Source organism: Moschus berezovskii, chromosome 14 (genome assembly GCF_049115385.1).
Source record: "Moschus berezovskii isolate FMDL1 chromosome 14, NW_MosBer_1.0, whole genome shotgun sequence".
NCBI classification, from domain to species: Eukaryota; Metazoa; Chordata; class Mammalia; order Artiodactyla; family Moschidae; genus Moschus; species Moschus berezovskii.
This window is the reverse complement of record NC_142473.1, coordinates 56,531,443-56,547,950: the sequence shown is the minus strand read 5'-3', so window position 1 is coordinate 56,547,950 and position 16,508 is coordinate 56,531,443. Positions and strand designations below refer to the sequence as shown.

The 16,508-nt window shown below is 40.3% G+C and overlaps 1 protein-coding gene across 2 annotated transcripts in view; it reads left to right on the top strand.

Moving 5' to 3' along the window:
* The window catches only part of FAM168A (family with sequence similarity 168 member A), a 205,639-nt gene that overhangs the window by 126,456 nt on the left and 62,675 nt on the right, over positions 1 to 16,508 (top strand). For both annotated transcript variants that reach the window (XM_055423642.2, XM_055423641.2), the window contains exon 2: positions 6,176 to 6,263. In XM_055423642.2, coding sequence (XP_055279617.1) covers positions 6,194 to 6,263 — 70 coding nt within the window. In that variant the 5' untranslated portion in view covers positions 6,176 to 6,193. The remainder of the gene's footprint in view (positions 1 to 6,175; positions 6,264 to 16,508) is intronic.

Below are 16,508 nucleotides of genomic sequence, written 5' to 3'. Positions count from 1 at the left end.
AGCATGTGGGTTCTTTTAGTTACAGCAATCAGGATCTTTAACAGCATGCAAACTCTTAGTTGTGGAATGTGAGATCTAATTCCCTGCCCAAGGGATCAAACCCAGGCCCCTCATTGGGAGCATGGAGTCTTAGCCACTGGACCACCAGGAAGTCCCTATGGTCATATTTTTTTTTAATTTTAATTTTTAAACTAGGCTTCCTGAAGGTCACCCCTGGGTCAGCATAGTTTAGTGGTCAACAATGACTGGCTTCAGTCCTAGACCAGGAAATCTTCCACCCTTTTGTTGATGGGCTTGTTTGTTGATAGGAGAATGCATTCAAAGTTCAGGCAATTTTTGCAATTCTGCTCCAGCCTTTACTTTCAGTGTGTTCAAGGCCTTATATTCACATTGGGTCTATAGATACCTAGAACTGCTCCAGTTTCTTCTTAGCATGTATGAAACCTTACACATCACCAGGGATCCCATAGTGGGTCTCATCTTTTGTTCCCAGCTGCTGCTAAGTCGCTTCAGTCGTGTCCGACTCTGTGCAACCAGTCGTGTCCAACTCTGTGCGACCCCATAGACGCCCACCAGGCTCCCCCATCCCTGGGATTCTCCAGGCAAGAACAAGAACTCCCTTTAAAATTTCTGGCTTATCTGCAGGCCTGTTGCCTGCCCTAACTAGTATTATGACCTTAGGCCAGCTGCAGTAGTGGCCTTCCTGGATAGTTGACTATTGTTCCCCAGATTGTCCCTCTATTGTTTTCAACGATGACTCTGGGCAATATCCAGAGAAAATTTTTTACACTCAGCATCAAATCAGTCCACTCTGGCAAGTCATCCTTCTGGCCTGGCCTGATGGAATTATTCCAGAGAGTTGGGGGCTAGAGGGTAGGAGCAGCTTGAGCCTAAAATGCTACAGATTCTCACTGTTTTTGATATGGTTCAGTAATTCTTCTTATATAACCATTTCTCAGTTTGATGTATACCTTTGGTTAATTTTCAGAGGCCCAAAATAGTTGTTTTTGACAGTTTTGTTCAGTTTTCTTGTTGCTTTTAGGGAAGAGGGTTTGCTGAGCAATTTAGGTATTGTATTCCAGAAGTTCCACCTCTGAACTTAAAAGTTCCATTATTTTTGGCATGTTTATTTTTATTTAACTTTTAAAATTCCCTAACTAGACCATAGCCTCCTTTGGGCAGACACTATATCTTTTTTTTTAATAGTATCCATCCTAATATACATTAAACCTGTAAGCTTTAATTTCTTCATCTGTCAAATGAAATTAATAGTCTTTGTGTTGCTTACTTCAAAGGATCAAGTGAGATAGTGATTAAAATCTCCTTGTAAACTAGATCTTCCTTAACTTACAATGAGGTTGCATCCCAATAAACCCATTTTAAGTTGATAATGCGTTTAATGCACCTAACCTACCAAACATCATGGTTTAGCCTAGCCTACTTTAAACATGCTCAGAACACAGTAGCCTTCAGATGAGCAAAATCATCTAACATGAAGCCTATTTTGTAATGTTGAATATCTCATATAATTTATTAAATACTATATTTTAAGTGAAAAACAGAATGGTTATATGGATACAGAATGGTTGCACATGTAAATTGGTTGTTTACCCTTGACTGACTGGGAGCTGTAGCTTATTGCTGTTGCTGCCAAATATCATGGGAGAGTATTGTGCTGCATACACTAGCCCAGGAAAAGCAAAATTCAGAATTCAAAGTATGTTCCTACTGAATACATACTGCTTTGGTACCATTGTAAAGTTGAAAAATCTTAAGCAAACTCTCATAATTTGGGGACCATCTATATTAGCTTTGTAAACGGTAAAGTTCTTTAAAACCTTATATAGGTAGTTTGTAAACTATGTTAATTTTAAACACTGCAACCTGTTGTGCATATGGTACTTCTAAGTGTTCACTCTTCACCCCTGAAATTTTTCTTGTCATTTTGTGTTCATAGATTTTGCTATTGATTTGAAAGAGATTGTTCAGATATTTTTGAGGGTAGCAACGGCAGGCTACTTCTCAAACAGTCTGGGGATGAAGTCCAGCTCCACGAGGAGGGAAGTCTTTAGCGCCTCTGGCTGTTTTCCTTAGTCATCATGCTGCCACCCGGCTCACCATTGCTTGTACTGCCCAAGATGAGTTATCAGTAGAGGCTTCTCTGAACATTGGAAGTAAATGCTGGAGAGATGTGAAGCCAAGTTGTTGACTGAAATATGCCAGGAAGTGCCAAACACCTTGAAACTATTCCAGAGTTGTTTTTTGAGGGAAGCATGAAGGATGGTTCATTATGTATTCAACTACTATGCATTTAGTGACCATTATATACTAGGTAATATTTTGGGTACTGGGGATACAAGAAAAAATAAATAGAATGCTTGTTCTTATGGAACTTACAACTCAAATGGGGGAAAGAATAAACAAATAGACAAGAAAGGATGTCAATTAGTGATTGGGGTCAATATGAAAAGTAAAACAGAAATTGGGGACAGAGAATAACAGTAGGAGTTATTTTTAGATAGGTTAGCTGAGGAATTAACTTTCTTAGTTATTTTTAGATAGGTTGGCTGAGGAATTAACTTCGGACAAGGTGACATTTGTGCAGAGACCTGAATGAAGGTGTGAGAAAGAGCAAGTGCAAAGGCCCTGAGGCATAAGCATACATGTGTGTTCAGGGAACAAGAATGTCATTGTGATTGGAGTGTAGAAATCAAGAGATAGTAGTAGGAGTTGCAACCAGATTGGTGGGCATGTGAGACCAGATCATATAAGGCCTCGTAGACCTTTATAGGGGCTCCCCAGGTGGCGCTAGTGGTAAAGAACCTGCCTGCCAATGCAGGAGATGTAAGAGACATGGGAAGGATCCCTGGGTGGGGAGGATCCCACTTGGGTCTTCTGGAGGAGGGGCATGGCAACCCACTCCAGTATGCTTGCGTGGAGAATCACATGGACAGAGGATCCTGGCAGGCTACAGTCCATAGGGTTGCAGAGTTGGACATGACTGAAGCATGTAAGGGCTTTGGATTTTATCATGAATGAGATGGGAAGCTATTGCAGAGTTGTGTTTGCTGACACAAGTAATGTAGACTTACTGTGGTTCAACCCCAGGGAGCAGGGGCAGCTCCATACTCAGGTCTAGAGAGGGAGCTAGATGGGACTTACACCTCAGGCACTTATCTTAAGAAGTGAAATCAGATTGGATTGATAGCATGTGGCAGCTAATATCCTATACAGCTGGCAGGAATAGAAGTCAGGCAGTCAGCACCTTTATTTTCTCATAACTGCCTGTGTGTGTCCAGCAAGGACCCAGTAGGTAGATTTGAATTGCCTCCATGGTGGGCTCTCTCAGGGGCTATTAGAATCATAATAAAGACACCATTGCCAAATCCAAGGTCATAAAGGTTTTGCTGTCTTTTCTTTCTTCTGTGAGTTTTATCTTTTTAGCTGTCTCATTTAGGTCTCTGATTTAGGGTGCTTGTCTTAACCTGGTCCCTTACTTATTTTGTGATCTCAGGCTGTTCATTTGCCATTTCTCAGCCTCACTTTTTTCATCTTGTTACAATAAAAGTTGATATTTGAGTATACAAAACAACAACAGAAAACAGATTAGAGGTTGCCACAGTTAGGATATATGGGGAGGGTGTTGACCCCAAAGATAGAGAACTTTTGGGGATGGTGAAAATACTTTGTATCCTAATTGTGGTGGTGTTTGTACAACTATATACATTTTTCAGAGCTCATAGAACTGTGTACCTAAAAGGAGTAAATTTTACTACATGTAAATTGTACCTCAAAAAAATACCTACAACTCTGCAAAGTATGTGTTTTTCTTTCCCATTTTGAGGCTCAGGAAAGTTAGTAGGCTTGCCTGTGGTCCCACATTTGGTATGTGGCAGTTCCAGAATTTGAACCCAAATCTGCCTGATAATAGAGCTTGTGATCTTCCTACTCATTTTTAGCCTGTCCCTGAAACTATTAGTGTGTGGATTCTGTTGTAAAAGGCTGACCTTCCCTTGAAAGCCAGGAACTCTGTCTGCCTGTCGTATTCTTATTCCACATTTTGAACCCCTGGCAGAACTTATTTCTGCCAGTCATTAGTTGAGGTTGTAGCCCATGCTGTTATGGAGTGCTAGTCAGGCATGGTCTCCTTCTGAGGCTGTGGTTCTCATTTTTGAGCAGCAGGAGACCAGTTTCAAAACTGATGAGTTTCTTTGGTTATGAAGAGCAATTTCAAACTTTGTCCAATCAGCAACACAGAGTAGCTTCTCAGTAGGAGAGTGCTTAGATATTTATAGGACCCGTTGCGCTGCTTAGCCGTCTTCCTTACCCTGGCTTATTTAACAGAGAACCCGTTGGGTAGAAGAGAGATCCAAGGCTATTACCATCATTATTTACATCTGCATTCCACTTTGTAGTTTGCAATGTATTTTAACATCTGTGAACTCTCTTAGCACCTTGCCAGGAGAGTGCTTATATTTAGAGAGAGAATGTACTTGACTGTGGACTTCCCAGATGGTGCAGTGGTAAAGAATCTGCTTGCTGATGCAGGAGATGTGAATTTGATTCCTGGGTTGGGAAGATCCCCTGGAGAAGGAAATGGCAACCCACTCCAACATTCTTACCTGGTAAATGCCATGGACAGAGAAGCCTGGTGGTCTCCAGTCTGTATCACAAACAGTCAGACACAACTGAGCACACGCGCACATTCTTGGCAGTATTCTTGGATCACTCTGGCTGCAAGTATGTTTTTTTCTTAATTTGTGCCGGAATGTGTATATTTTCTATAACTTTCATCAGGTTGTTCTAGTTTCAGTTTGTCGACTGATGATAGTTTAATCTAGCCTGTTGCCCTGGGGTGATTTGCCAGGGCTGCACATTGGGTACATTTCAAGAAGTTCTGTCGTCTGAATTTGACCAATGGCATTTTCTTTTTTACCTGTTTACCCCACCTTCCTCTCTCTGGGAACCCATCTTTCCTCCACCTCTTATTCCAGAACCCTGCTGCTGCTGCTAAGTCACTTCAGTCGTGTTCGACTCTGTGTGACCCCATAGATGGCAGCCCACCAGGCTCCCCTGTCCCTGGGATTCTCCAGGCAAGAACACTGGAGTGGGTTGCCATTTCCTTCTCCAATGTGTGAAAGTGAGGACAGGCTAATTAATCTCAGAGCAGTTGTCTTCTTAAACTGATTGTCGACTTAAACTGATTGACTTCAGCATTTGACTTGTTTCCTATCCTGAGGTGCTATGGAAGAAGTTAATGACCTAAAATACTGCCTTTCTATCATGTGAGCCTAGTTAGGAGGAAATAGCTTGATTTTTATGAAGTGTAAATAATATATTTGGAGACACGTTTTCAAACATGTGTTGGCCTGTGTATCAGAGTTGGTTCCCTAAACAAGGTGGGACAAATTGGCTGGCTAATATAGCTTAATATTCCATTAATCAGAATGGAGAATGTGCTTCATTAAAGTAATTAACAGAGCACTTGTGCAGGTGATACTACACATAGATTTACAAGTTTGTTTCTTTCCCTTGAATAAATTTTGAAAGAGACCTTGGCTGTGTTTCCTTGTTTGCATTAAAATGGTCAATGGCAATACATTCCCATTTCCCCCAAAAACTGCTACTAGTGTATCTTGTTTTCTGTAAGTGCAAAGGGTGAAGAACACACTTGCTGCTCTTCTTCCAGCAGTCTGTATGCTTATTACCAGGCATTGGGGCTCCCCTGGTGAGCAGTAGAAGTGCATCCTTTCCCAGCTCATAGACAGGCATCCTTAGAATTAGAAAGGACCTCAGAGAACCTGAAGTAGTTGATTTTATGTCAGGACATTGAAGCCCAGAGAGGGGAAGAGACTTGGCCAGTGCCACACAGTACACTCATGGTAGCTGAATTTATGGGATAGTGGGACTAGTACTGAACTGAGAATCAAAAGGCTGGGGCTGACATTAGGCCAATTGTGTCACTTCTCTGCCTCTCAGTATCTTCATGTGTACAGTGGGAAAATTGTCTAGCAAAGTGCCAAGTACAAACAAGCGGCTTTTTTTTTAAGTCCTCCTTCTGTTATACTCTGTTGCTTCTCTCTGTCACTTGAAGATTATAGATCAGAAGCTGATGTCAGGGAAAATGAGCAGTCAATAATCAATGCTGGTTTTTTGTTTGTTTGTTTTTTTGTAGGATTCTCAGTTGTCCACAATGAACCCTGTTTATAGCCCCGTGCAGCCTGGGGCTCCTTATGGCAACCCGAAGAACATGGCCTACACAGGTGAGTGGTGTGAGAATGACTCTGAGTTTGAGAAGTGGTGGTTAAGGACCCTACCACATAAGGTGCTCAATGACTTTTGGCATACAACCCTTCCAAAAGCCCTTGTAAAGCTTGGAAACTTGTAGAAGGGAGACATGTCTGTAGTTTAGTGGAGATAAAAACGATGTTCTTAAGACCGTGGATTATTGAACTGCCACTAGGGGAAAGGAAGGGAGGTAACATTTATTTATTACTGGGTACCTACCATAGGCCTCGTCCTGTACTGGGCACTTTTACATATCATGTTTAATCTTAATTATACATGGTGAAGCTTATTATAACCATTTCATAGATGAGAAAAATACAGTTGTAGTGAAGTCACAAAACAAAACTAGGTGTTTGAACCAGGTCTGCTGATACTGAAGGCTGATTTCTTTCCTGACTGCATACCACGCTGTTTCCTATTGTGCCTTTGTGAATGTCATCTCTCTGTCTAGAATGCCATTGTCTCCTGACAGCTTCAGTTCAGTTCAGTCGCTCAGTCATGTCTGACTCTTTGCAACCCCATGAATCACAGCACGCCAGGCCTCCCTGTCCATCACCAACTCCCGGAGTTCACTCAAACTCAAGTCCACCGAGTCGGTGATGCCATCCAGCCATCTCATTCTCTGTCGTCACCTTCTCCTCCCGCCCCCAATCCTTCCCAGCATCAGAGTCTTTTCTAGTGAGTCAACTCATCACACGAGGTGGCCAAAGTATTGGAGTTTCAGCTTTAGCATCAGTCCTTCCAATGAACACCCAGGATTGATCTCCTTTAGAATGGACTGGTTGGATCTCCTTGCAGTCCAAGGGACTCTCAAGAGTCTTCTCTAGCACCACCCTATCCTTTAACATCTTTTCTCTGAGCTCAGACAGCACTTTTCCAGGGGGTATTCTCTCCCTTACTGGCCTTGGGAAAGGTTTTATAAACCTTCCAGAGCCTTGCTGTTCTCATTATAAAATGAGAGCAATAGTGTTACCGTGTTTCATGGGCTGCTACAAGGATTAAATGAGCAGTATGAGGCACTCATCATATAATATATGGCACCAAGTAAGTACTTAATTATCGTTATTATTTACAAGTAGCTAAGAATGGGCAGGATGTATTGTAATGGAAGTAAATGAGAAAATATATATAAATTATCTAGCATGGTGCTTAGTATATCATGAGCCTTAAAAAATATAATGAAAATAAATCCAAGGTGAAGATAACAGTATGAATGAACACCTGGAGGTAAGAAAGTATGGTCAAGGTACAGGCTACTTGAGATTAGCTGGACTAAAGAGTAGAAAAGGGGGGAAAATGGGAAATGGAGCTTAAAACGTAGAGTAATAACGGTCGTGGTGGCAGAATCGGAGATGGGAGGACAGAGAGTTTCACCCTGGAAGGGAAAGAGGTGTGTGGAGCATCCTGGTTCCTTTTTATAAATTTGCACTTTACTATGTTTGCTGTATAGCCTTCTAGATTGAGAATAGAGGGATCTCTGAGAACTTTTTGTCTGGTTGTTCCAAATTTTTGTTCTATTAGAACATTGTGGGGTGTGGGGCTTCAAAAATCCTCAAATATTTGATATGATTTTTAAAAAATATTTAGAATTGTTTTTATAAAACCTGCATACACACAAGATGATCAGTGTGTGCTAACACATTTGCAGCTGTTTATGCTTGTAAATCAGGATTTTCTGAATGCTGTGCAACCCAAATAATATTTAGGAATATATTGAGCCTGATGTGACTAAGCTGTCATCATTAATTTTCAATTTCACATGTTTGTGTTGATCACAACAGCTTTATTATCCTGACTTAATAACTCCAATAGTAAATACATTCTGTTTGGGCTTCTGTAGTATGTTTATTCTAATACCATTAATATCAGTAACCAGGATCCATTTGGCAGTATCCTATGCCCCACTAACTTAGGGAGCCTGTTGCTTTTTCTCTTCCTGGTTCAGAATATTCCAGCAACCTAAGTCCTTTGCCAGAGGGGACCGAGCCGCTTTGGTAGACAGAGCCGGGGGGAATCCTTCAGGTTTCATGTGATCCTGGCTGCCTTCCTTCTTACTGAGTTGCTAAACCTAAGAAAGAAACAGTTGCATTTATCTATTGATTTGCACAAAAATTAACAGTATAACATATTGATAAATGTGTTTCAACTGAATGAACCACAAGCAAGTTCAAATCCCAGTTTTTTCGGGTAATAGCTAGATGACTTTGGACAAATCACTTAACCTTTCTAAATTTGAATTTTATAAATTGGGATAATACTATTTCATAGGATAGTTGTGAGAATTAAATGAGATAATTAGTACTCCTCTGCAGGGAGAGAGGGAGGATTGTCTTTGTTTCTACTAATCACCAAGGATTATTATCAGCCTGGAACTATGTTTTAATTTTTCTGCTGGGATTCTAAGACTGCGCAGATGGTGTAAACTCCATATAAGTAGAATACATTCTAACTTCGCACAGGCCAAGGTTTCAATTCTTAAGGAAATTTTCTTTTTTAACCTAAGCTTCCAGTTTTCTCTCTACTTTTCAGACTTCTTTTTTTTTTTTAACTCATGGATGACTACTCTAAATTCCCAGCTTTATACAGGGGAACTTGAGTTCCAGCTCTTGGCTTCTCCAGGGCCCAAAGCCTTATCTCCTATCCTCCCCCATCCTATGAAAAACAGGCTCTTTGATTGCCTAGACCAAAAAACCTTCCCAGATCATCCCAATATCAGCTCACTCTGAGAATTCCTGATTTTTAATTTCGTTTTCATTTTTTGACCTCAGGAGATTTCTTCTCTTTCTTAAAATCTCAAGTCTGCCTATATTTGTTATATAACATAAAATGTTTGTTATACTTTCTATCCAGCTTTTTTAGGTGTTATGGAGTAGGCAAATTTTCAAGTTATCTTTTCTTCCAAATTGCAAGAAATAAAGATCCAAGTGAGGTAACCTGTAAAACAGATGTCAAATATAATGCATTAGAGTAAACATTCACTATTATTGTTAGTAAAAATAATGGTTATGTTAAAAGAGTGTTAATTACCATTTGGCAAGTACATACTAGGTACTTCATTAATTATAATCATAAACTCCATAGTACTCTTCTTTTAAGTTAAAGTAACTGATAGCTTAATTCATGTTGTATTACTTGGCCAGTATATATATAGCTTCTGAAGGATGAGGAAAGATTTGAACTCAGGTCTTTATGATTTCAAAGTGATAATGCTTTCTGTTATAGCAAGCTGATTTGTCTTAAAATATGTGCTTTTTTCACTGCTTCCAGTGATAAGCTAGGGGAAAGGATTGTCTTTTCAGTTTCTAGGAGTAGGGAGCCTCACTTTTGAGGAGAAAGCAGCTAGCTCCTGACAGCAGTTTGGGGTAGGCTCAGAGTGGGGGCAGTATAAGTGGAGGGTCAAGTCTGTTGTGGTATTGTCTGCTTAAGAGGTAACAGGGTGGTGGCTACAAGGAATAGAGAAGTTGGAAAAATTCTTGATTTGAAATTCCCTCTGAAGTAGGGAAATAAAGTACAACTTTGCAGTTACAATTCTGACACCAATTCCACTGTGTGGATTCTTTCCCCACACCAAGCTATTCTATGACACCAGCAGGGTGTCCTGCAATTCAACTCAATTCTGACACAATTCAACTCAATTCTGACACAATTCAACTCAATTCTGACACTGTCTACTTGGAGATAATGTCAGATTCCACAGGTTGAGAGTTCAGTCCCATAAAACTGTCCTCATTTCAGATGCCAATCACAAGTCCAGGTTGTGACCTGTGCTTCTGACTGACTGGCTGTAAATCTGAGGTTCCTATAACTCCCTCCCTGGGTTCAATTAATTGCCAGAGCATCTCACAGAACTTAGGAAACCAGTTTATTCACTAGATTATTGGTTTATTATAAAAGCATGTAACTCAGGAACAGGCAGATGGAAGAGATGAAGACGAGTGAATACAGAAAGGAATGTGGATCCTCTAGAGGGCGCCACGCTCCCCGTACCTCTACATGTTCACCAACATAGAAGCTCTCTGAAATTTGTCCTTTTTGATTTTTGATAGCTCAGTTGATAAAGAATCCACTGGCAATGCAGGAAACCCTGGTTTGATTACTGGGTCAGGAAGATCCACTGGAGAAGGGATAGGCTACCTGCTCCAGTATTATTGGGCTTCCCTTGTGGCTCAGCTGGTAGAGTCTGCCTGCCATGCAGGAGAACTGGGTTTGATCCCTGGGTTGGGAAGACCCCCTGGAGAATGGAAAGGCTACCCACTTCAGTATTCTGGCCTGGAGAATTCCATGGACTGTATGTATAGTCCTTGGGGTTGCAATAAGTCAGACACAGCTGAGGGACTTTTGCTTTCTTTCTTTCAGTATATAGGTATGATTGACCATTGGAGATTGATTCAACCTTCAGTCCCTGTCCTCCTATTTGGGATGTAAGATCCTGCATGTCGCATAGCATGTACCCGCCCCCCGCCCCCGAAGAAAAGCATCCTTATTGCTATTATCACTTAGGAAAATTTCACAAGTTTTTAGGAACCCTGCGCCAGGAACAGGGATGAAGACTAAATTTATGCTTTTTATAAATCACAATATCACAGCAATAGTGTATTCCAGTAAACAGCTGTCTTCTAGCCAGTTGACAGTTCTCTCTTTATATCTCCTTTTTAAAGCTCCTTTAACTGAGCACTTACTGTGTGCCAAAAATTGAGCTCAGTGTTTTACAGACTATTTATTTTTATATTTGCAGTAATGCTACGAAGTAATTATAACTAGCTCCTTGCACATCTTGGAAAAGTTAATTTAAAGAATATAATCTGTGCATATACTTTAAAATACTGAAAGTATAAGTAGTGTTGTATACTGAGTGTTTATGTTCCCCCAAATTAGTACATTGAAACCCTGGGCCCCCACTGTGATGGTATTTGGAGATTGGAGCCTTTGGGAGGTAATTAGGTTCAGATGAGGTCATGAGAGGAGGGCTTTCACAGTAGGATTAGTACCTTTATAAGAAGAAGATGAGACACCAGAGTTCTCTCTCTGCCATGGGAGTGATCTTCGGTGGCCTTGGCCTGCAGTGGCTTGCAGTGGCTTGCAGTGGGGCTTTGGTTTCCAGCCAGAGATTGAGGCCAGGTCGTGGTGGTAAAAGTACCAGATCCTAGCCACTAGGCAGTGGTCAGTGACGAGGGCCCTGGCCCTTTGACTTTGCAGAAAAGATTTTCCACAAAGACAGAAAGTAGTGAAGCAAGTGAAGTATTTATTAAGAGGAAAAAGTACAGTATGTGTGGATAGACACATGGGCAGACTCAGAGGGAGACTCCCTGACTTGCTGAGTTGCACCCTCAGTTTGAATCACTTTTATGAAGCATTTCTTCCGGTTTCCTTTGGCCAATCATTTTGATTTTGCCTGGTTCACAGTCCATATTTGGTATATCTCAGGATCCTCCCATGTGTGTGCACGCATCCCTTGACAGTATTCCTCTTTGACCTCCAAGGAACCTTTCTGCACATGTGTAGGCTGGGAGGTCTTCTGACTTCGAGAATGAGAAATACATGATCTGGGCAGGGCCCAGCCTTCTCCCTTAATTGTCCTGCTATTCTTGTTGTGGAGTTTTGGTCTATAGGGAATGAATTTCCAGTTGCTTTATCCTGGTGGTGGTGGGTGGGGTGGGATATTTCTCCTGCCTTAGAAGGACACAGAAAGAAGGCTGCCATTAGCAAGCCAGGAAGAGAGAGCCCTCACTAGAACTCAGCCAGGCTGGCACCCTGATCCACATACTTTCAGCCTCCAGAACTGTGAGAAAGAAATGTCTGTTGTTTAAACCACCCAGTCAGTCTGTGTTATTTTGTTGTGGCAGCTCCAGCTTACAGTAAAGATATTAAGTACAGTGAGCATTTGAATATGCTTTACATGGATTGACCATGAAAATGGGCTTTTTACAGACTGGAACATTTCTTTTTCTGAAAGGTCTCAGAAATGTTTCTCTGCTAGAAGTGTGAAGTGTAGTTAAGATCTAAACACTGTCTACTTTTCTATTTTTTTCCTTTTTCTCTTCTTTTCTTAAAATGTTCTAATGGTGAGAGTGTCCAAGTGTCACTAGAGACCTGGTATATGTGCTGAGGAGAGGACAAGTTTTGGATTCTGTCAGATCTGGAGTAGAATCTAGGCTCTGCCACTAATTAACTGTGCAAGCTTAAGCAAGTTATTTAACCTTTGTGAATCTCAGTTTCCTCAACTGTAAAATGGGATAATGATCTATACAAATGGTTGGTTCACCGGTCCATGAGAATGTTTATAAAGCCTGTGGCACCGTGCTCATCACTGATGCTCAGTTAATGGTCATCACAGAGCACAGCAATGAGTATACCATATAGGGAAAAGAATATGGGATGTGGAGTTAGTGACTTAGATTATAGACCTGATTCTGCCACTTAAAAACTATGTGACATCAGATAAATTATTAACTTTTCTGAGCTTCAGTATATCCTGTGCAAAAAGAAAGGACTGTGAGTGCCACGTTTACAAGACAGGTGGGAGTAATAAATGTAATAGGGCCAACCATTGACATGTAGTAGAATTTCAAAAATCCAATTAGAAAAGAATTCTGGTGTGTGAGAACAGATGGAGCCCCTTACACTAACTCATCATTTTATGGGTGAGACAATGAAGAACTGTTGAAGAAAGTACTGAAGCTAGGCTGGTACCTAAGTCTACCCATCCTGGGTCTGTACCCATTCATTGTCTCACTACCACAAAGAACAGCCAAGGTTTTATCCTTGAAAACTTCCTTCTCTACATCCTTTCCTGGCCATTTCCCCATCTTTTGCTGGGCCACACCAGCTCACATGCTCTCCCCACTCCTATGCTGAGCCCTAAATGAATTTCTTGACTTCAGTATACAGCAGACATGTTCAATATGTCATTTACCCCTCCCCACAAAAGACATGGCCTTCAAGGTTGCAAAGCTAGGAAATTGGTACGTTCAGACTTTACTAGCATTTTCCAGTAAATGGAAAATTTTTTTTTTCAGTTTTTTTTCCCCTTCTAGAATGCTTTCTTAAAAAAAAAATTAGTTTAAGAAGCGGATTTTTAAAAAAATGTCCTAATTGATTTGTTTTGGCTATGCTACATGGCATGTGGGATCTTAATTTCCCAACCAAGGATCAAACCCATGCCCACTGCAATGGGAGCATGGAATATTAACTTCTGGGCTACCAGAGAAGTCCCCAGATTTGTATTTGACATGGCAGTTTGTCAGCTAGAGGACCTTAATAAGTAAGCTGATAGCCTGAAAATACAATGAAATAATCTGAGGGTTAAAAAAAAATCTTTCTTTGCAGTGACCCAGCCCTGCACATTTTACTCCTCTGTAAGGACCAGTACTCTTGCCTAGAAAATCCCATGGATGGAGGAGCCTGGTAGGCTGCAGTCCATGGGGTCGCTAAGGGTCAGACACGACTGAGCGACTTCACTTTCACTTTTCACTTTCACACATTGGAGAAGGAAATGGCAACCCACTCCAGTGTTCTTGCCTGGAGAATCCCAGGGAAGGGGGAGCCTGGTGGGCTTCTGTCTATGGGGTCACACAGAGTCGGACACGACTGAAGTGACTTAGCAGCAGCAGCAGCAAGGACCACCTGGTGGAGGTTTTAAGACTGACATTTGTACTTTGGTCTTTGGAAATAACTTTTATGGGTTTTTTTCCCCTCATATTTATTTCTTATAACAAGTCTGGGGAGATAGCCCTTATTTTCCAGACGAAGTGATTGAAAATCAGTTTTCCCAAGGTCATAATATGTGGCAGAGCCCCCAAGCCCCAGTTTTCTGCATTACAAAGCAAGAGCTTTTAACTGCTGTAGCACACTTGACTGTGTCTTGGAAACCACAGTGATTAGGATCTGAGATGAACCTGGAAAATGGATTGATTCCTGAAACTACTCTATGAAAACCCCCTTCTGATATTACAACTGGTTTCTGCTCAGAAAAACTTCTCAGGTCACTTAGTTACTTTTCTACCTTTTGCAGAAGAGCCTCCAAGGAGAATTCTTACCAACTTGTCTTGCTATAGTAGTTACTAACAATCTCCCTGTTGTTAAGCCTTCATCCTGTTTGACCTCTGTATCATTGGACACTCCTGACTTCTCCCTTCTTGAAATTTTTGTTTCCTTGCTCTTCTTTGATTATATTATATTTTTTCTGCTGATGGGTTCTCTTTATGAGTTATGTAGAGACTGCAGAGATCCTCAGATAAAGTAAAAGGGAACTTTTTCTCTTGCATATTTGGTTTATAGCAAATTTTCCTTTGTAGAACAATGATAGTTGAAGTCTAACAATTCCTTTGAGTTTCTCAGTAAGGAAGAGGTATCTCGAACTCTTGCATTACCTGTGTAGTCAGCTTGGACTGGTTTAATTTGAATCTTAGCTTCTTTGCTAACAAAGCTAGATTTGACTTCTAAAAACAAAATTAACTTCCAGTTATAAGGTAATGTACAGCATGATAAATATAATTAACACTGCTGTATATTATATAGCAGTTTACTAAGAGAACAATTCCTATCACAAATAAAAAATATTTTTTCGAGACTTCGCTGATAGTCCAGTGGCTGACTCCTCACTCCCAGTGCAGGGAACCCATGTTCAATCCCTGGTCAGGGGAGATCCCACATGCCAAAACTAAGATCCACACAGTAAAATAAATAAATATTTTTTAAAAAAGCATAGAAAAAAGTTATTTTCCACTTCTTTAATTTTGTATATATATGAGATGATGGATGTCCACTAAACTTATCATGATAACCACTTCATGATGTATATAAGTCAAATATTATTCTGTACACCTTAAACTTATACAGTGCTGTATGTCAACTATATCTCAACAAAACTGGAAGAAAAAATTTAACTCCAATGCCAAATTTTCTCTGAAGCTTAAGAAAACAAGGGTCCACAGAACCCCATGTAATAATAGATAAGAAGTAAAATACTTTATAACTTTACCATTTGTAATTTCATTGAATCTTTATAACAGTTGTATGAGGTAGAAGTTTTTATTAAAATATTCATTTTACAGATGAAAGTCTTAAGAAAAGTCAATAAATGTGTACAGGTTTTTATTGCTTGTAAGTGGCAATGCTAAGACTAGAGCTTAACTTTACTGGACTCTAAATCTAATTCCAGTAGTTCTTCCCACTCCACCAGGCTGTCAGTCAAGTGCTCTCTGTGTTTTAAAGGGAACACAAGCAGTATGTCTGCCTCTGATACATTATGTGTGATGTCAGTACAAAAAACAAATGGATTAAATCTTGTCTGGACAAGAATCATGTGCATTAAACTAATTTTTTCTTTGCTTGTAACTGATCTACTTTCTTGGATCACAAGATAATTCCCCATTTTGGTAGGAAAGAAAGCAGTGTTTTTGCCCAAAGAAAGAAGTGTTGGTGTTGGGTTATTCCCTGTTCCTCTTGGCTCCCTGTTCTGTTCATTTTTTTTTCATGTCTCCTAGACTGAGAACTCCTTGAGGATGAAGGTTAGGAACCTCCTGTGCCTAAAAGACAGCAGGCAGTTAGTTACTCTTTAAATATTTTTTGGATTGTTATTATGTTTATGTTAATTATAAATTACTGTTGCTGTAGGTAATTAAGAAGGAAATGGCAACCCACTCCAGTGTTCTTTCCTGGAGAATCCCAGGGACGGGGGAGCCTGGTGGGCTGCCGTCTATGGGGTCACACAGAGTCGGACACGACTGAAGTGACTTAGCAGCAGCAGCAACCACTGTGTGTGTATGTGTGTGCGCACTTAGTCATATCCAACTCTTTGTGACTTCATGGACTGTAGCCTGCCAAGCTCCTCTTTTCATGGAATTTTCCAGCAAGAATACTGAAGTGAGTTGCCATTTCCTCCTCTAAATAACTACCATTAATGACTAACAAATGGAGTACCGGGCACTTTATAAACATTGTCTTCAATTCTCATGATAACTGTACAAGGAAGAGCTATTACATATGAGGGAATAAGGTTCAACTATGTTAACTTTTCCAAGGTTCTATAGCTTGTAATTGTTAAGTGAAAAATAGGCATATGTAAAAGAAAATAAAATTTTTACTTTATTGTGGCAAAATATACATAAAATTTAACACTTTAACCATTTTAAGTGTACTGTTTAGTGGCATTAAGTTCTTTCATAATGTTGTATAAACATATTATTTCCAGAACTTTTTCATCACCCCAAACAGAAATT